The 4,452-nt window shown below is 41.3% G+C and overlaps 1 protein-coding gene across 1 annotated transcript; it reads left to right on the top strand.

The window, feature by feature from the left end:
- Positions 1-1,542: 1,542 nt before the first annotated feature.
- Positions 1,543-2,757, top strand: EAF02_003399 (uncharacterized protein; the record flags this gene model as incomplete). The annotated part of the gene is made up of 3 exons (XM_038899447.1): positions 1,543-1,863; positions 1,955-2,599; positions 2,653-2,757. 3 exons carry the CDS (start codon positions 1,543-1,545, stop codon positions 2,755-2,757), a joined length of 1,071 nt encoding a protein of 356 aa, XP_038760374.1.
- Positions 2,758-4,452: the final 1,695 nt, after the last annotated feature.

Raw genomic sequence — 4,452 nt, forward strand, 5'->3', positions numbered from 1 at the left:
AATTTCAATCTTGTTTTTGCATGATCAGAAAAAATATATAACATGAAAACTTACGGTTGCGGTGAATCGAAGAATATCCAGACTTCCAGGAGAAATCACTTGACAATAGCATATAATGCTACCAACGAGCTGGAATAGGACAAGAAAGATTTTAAAGACTATATAAACAGTCCATTCAAGAGAAATTTTGTCCATTTTTACAGTATCAATTAACGTATTTCACAGGTAATTCAAATGAAGATTGTAAATCTGTCGTTCGATTGTGCATGAGGTAAATGGAGGAATGACAAAAAGGCAATGGCGAACATTGAAAGTAGTTCTCAAGGAGACGAAATTGCAAGAGCTTACGGAAAGGCTTGAAAGAGCCAAATCGCTCTTGACACTGGCAATAAACTGCCACGATACGTCAATCCTGAAGCAAAATACAAACCCAGCACAACGACTTCGTTGGTTTTTGCTCTGCTCAGGATGAGAGTTGATATCCACAACCAAGATTGATATTTAAAAACATCATTATCGAATTTGTTTCCCGTGGAAAGTCGTTCTCCTAGACACATATCTAAAATTATAAAAAGACTTAGCGATATTGGTTTGTTCCAGTTGTGAAATTCTGTTTCCTGAGATACTGTCTTGAGATGATTGGGAGAGTGAAACGCATAGGTGGCTCGGTACAACGCATAGAGAATAACTTAAGTATTTGGGGTATTTGACGATAAGTGTAGGAAAGTGGATGTGGGAAGGGACTCGTACTGCCTTAAAAGATGTAGTTTATATATGCTTATATCTGGTATTGCAGGAGACAGAGGATGACCTGTGCCAAGCTTACCCGCGAGAAGAGGGATAGAGTGTGTTGAAGATGAGGCATAGTCTATGCTAGCCTGAATTCGGCCTAATAAGGGGTTGAGAGAACGATTTAGGAAGTAAGCGAAGAATCTGCGTCTTAATCGTGGGAACAAATATTTGGAAAATTGATATTAGAACCGAGGAAATCTATGGAACCTGCTGGTTTACAATCTAATTACTCTTGGTATTTCTATTGGTTATAGAAGTAAAGTTACGTAGAGAGGTCTCTGCTCGATTGGATAGATCTAGAGTTCATCACCCCTCGATTAAACGATTGACCAATGTGATTGTCGATTTCACAATCTATATACGTATCCTCAGGTGTTTTTATATTATCAACTTTTGTGGGGGAATTCTAATCCGTAAGTTTAATACTTTCAGCTCTACGAATGAGATAATAGAAGCAAATTTGAGTTCTTAAATAGAATGCTCGAACGTGATCCGAGATGATGGAGGGGTACCACATGATAATTATGTAAGCTCTCCCACACTCGTCATTGTCGATGCCTGAATTTCTGCCTTGTAATCATTAGAGCTCTTTCAAGAAAAAGTTCAGTCGCATCAACCTCGAAAGTATTTTTGACCATCAGTTTTGAAGGCTCGCAACCACCCACCACCAATTCCTCTGATCCGACATTCTTTCATTCGCATATACTGATACTACTTCATCCTCTCAGTGCTATCATATTATAGAAAAAAATGTCGTCTTTTGCGCTGGAGAAGGAATCGCCTTTGGGCTTCCTTTACAATAATGCTGCCGCCGGGGCTTTGTCAAATGCATACAACACTTTCCAAGAGAAGAGGGAAGCGCTGGGTCTCTCAAACCCTGGAACAGTTGAGAACATTGCAAGAGAAGTCCAACGCGATGTATTTCTCAACAACTACACATTCTCTGGTCTGAGAGCAGATCTTACCAAGCCTTTCAGCATGGCACCTTTATTCCAAGTCTCCCACGCATTTTCTATGGGATCCCAAGGCTTACCCCCATATACATTTGGAGCGTTGTTCGGCACAAGCAAGGTCAGTAATGATTTGATGGAGATGTTACCATCAATCTATACGAGGGTCCCACTATAATTCTTGGGAAAGAAGCTGACAATGCGATTGACAGATCTTTATGCAAGGAAACATGGACAATGAAGGGCAGCTTACCACTAGATTCAATTACAGATGGACCCCAGCTTTCGTTACCAAGACACAACTTCAAGTCGCCCCCGGTCAAGCTATGATGCAATTAGACAACGAGTATACCGGACAAGATTTCACAGCTTCAATCAAATCTCTCAACCCTTCGATACTTGACGGAGGATTTACCGGTATTTTCATTGGTCAATATTTACAAGCTGTCACTCCAAACCTTGCTTTGGGTCTGGAGGCTGTCTGGCAACGAGCAGCAATGAATCAAGGACCCGAAACTGCGGTATCGTATTGTGCTAAATACAAGGGTAGCGATTGGATTGCCAGTGCTCAATTACAAGCGCAAGGAGCCGTAAACACATCGTTCTGGAGAAGATTGACAGATAAGGTCGAAGCTGGTGTGGATCTCAACTTGCAATTCGCGGGGTTGTCTGGAGCTGGAATGATGGGAGGACCAATTAGAAAAGAGGGTGTCACAACTGTTGGTGCTAAGTATGACTTCAGAATGTCTACTTTCAGAGCTCAAGTTGATTCAACTGGAAAGTTGAGCTGCTTGTTAGAGAAGAGAGTTGCACCACCCGTGCAGCTCACTTTTGCAGCTGAGATGGACCATTTCAAGGTATTTTGTCCCTCATTTGATACTTATTAGGTTCTTACTAATAAATTTTATAGCAAGCAGCAAAGATTGGAGTAGCAGTTTCCATCGAATCTGGCGATGAAGCGGTCGAAGAACAAGCAATGGCAGTCGGAGGTGCCCCACCTCAAATCCCATTTTAAACACATGGGGTTCGACACAATGCTTTCCAAAGCACATCCTCCACTCCCAAAATTAATCGAATTTTAATGCCATAACATAAAAACCTTTACGAACAAGAACATGTACACCGAATATCCACCTACCTTATCCACTTAACGGACTCATTTCTGCTATGCCAGACCTTCATGAAATGCTTCTTCACTTTCTTTCGAGATGTTTTACTACAACCATGAACCTCGTTTTGTTCTACCGCCGGAAGAAGAGGTACATTTCTGCATGCGTGTCCGAACCAAAAGATGATGATCCAACCTTTTCCTTTTCTTCTATCATATCATAGACTTTCTTTATACCTCATGTTCTCGGGACCCTGCGTTGTTGGAGCCGCATATCTGGAATTTGGTTTGGAATGGAAAGCATTGCGAGTGCTTTTGTTTAAGATAGCGGATAGGTTGATGCAAAACTTGGGCATGGATGATGCATGAGATATCATGAGGGAGATGTTATATGAGGATGAGTACTTCTGTATTATAGTGATTCGGTTTTGCAGCGACGACGATGGGAGGGAGGCATGATAGTATTTGTCACTGTAGATACCTAGCTGTGTATAAAAGACAGGATATGATTGAATATCCATGAAAACGAAGTTCTTACAATATAATCAACACAATTGAAGTGAATTGAGCTGAAATATGAATGGGTTGTTGTTGATGAGGCATCAATTCTAAATTCAGGCATGAATAAATTCAACCCGCTTCAACCCGTGCACCCGAAGTGAATTTTCTCGCAAACCTTTCTTTATGATTGGTCAACTGAATGCATCGATTGACTAATCTTTGATCTACCACTTATCTTGATAATCTTAGCTGAAGCTAAAGCAAGGACAATCACGAACCGCATTTTCGTCCTCCAACCTTTGAGAACTCATACAACCACAGACATTTGGTATTGATAGATTTCGTGCTTCCCATCAAAGCATACGGCGGGCGGTTGAAAAGAGTTCATTGCACAAGATTACCGACCGATATCTGAAACTACCAAGCGCCGAGAAGTTTTGAAAGGAAGTCCGGGTATATCCACGAGAGCAACTGGTGGAGTAACTAGAGGCTGCGTGAGACAAATATTGAACAAAGCTTTGCCTCAATACTTTAACCAGAGCGAATCCACCAACGCGTGTACGGCTCATTGCACTTGCTCGTCTCTATTCTTCCGGGAACACGAGAATTTAAAAGGTGCTTTGTACAAGGAAAGGTAATCTCGATATTACACAATATACGGGATTTGATATTGGAGTCACGGGATCACCAAAGGAAAGAAAAGACTAGCCAGGAGCAGAGGAAGAAAGAATTAGAAGTTACTGTGAAGCTACAGTGCATTCACTTCATCGGTCCAATTCCAGGATATTTGAGGTTTTTGGCTCAAGACCAATCGTTACAGATTTAGATTGAAGGGTTGCTTTTCCAAGAACTACCTTGTTGGGAAATCTGGAGAGATGGATACTTTATTGTGAGTGGTTATAGTTTTTCTGGTTATTCACTTTTACCCCCTCGTTTAAGATTTAGGTAGCCTTGAGATGATTTTGGTGCACCATTCCTCTTTCCTAATTCACTCCTTCAACCCTGGACTTTCCTTCGACAGCAATTGAAAGTTACAATGGCCTCCTCTTCTCACTCACAGTCACCACTACTATTTTCTCCCAACGCTCTATTAGCACTATC

The sequence above is a fragment of the Botrytis sinoallii genome, assembly GCF_014898435.1.
Source record: "Botrytis sinoallii strain Bc 23 chromosome Unknown BSIN_005, whole genome shotgun sequence".
NCBI classification, from domain to species: Eukaryota; Fungi; Ascomycota; class Leotiomycetes; order Helotiales; family Sclerotiniaceae; genus Botrytis; species Botrytis sinoallii.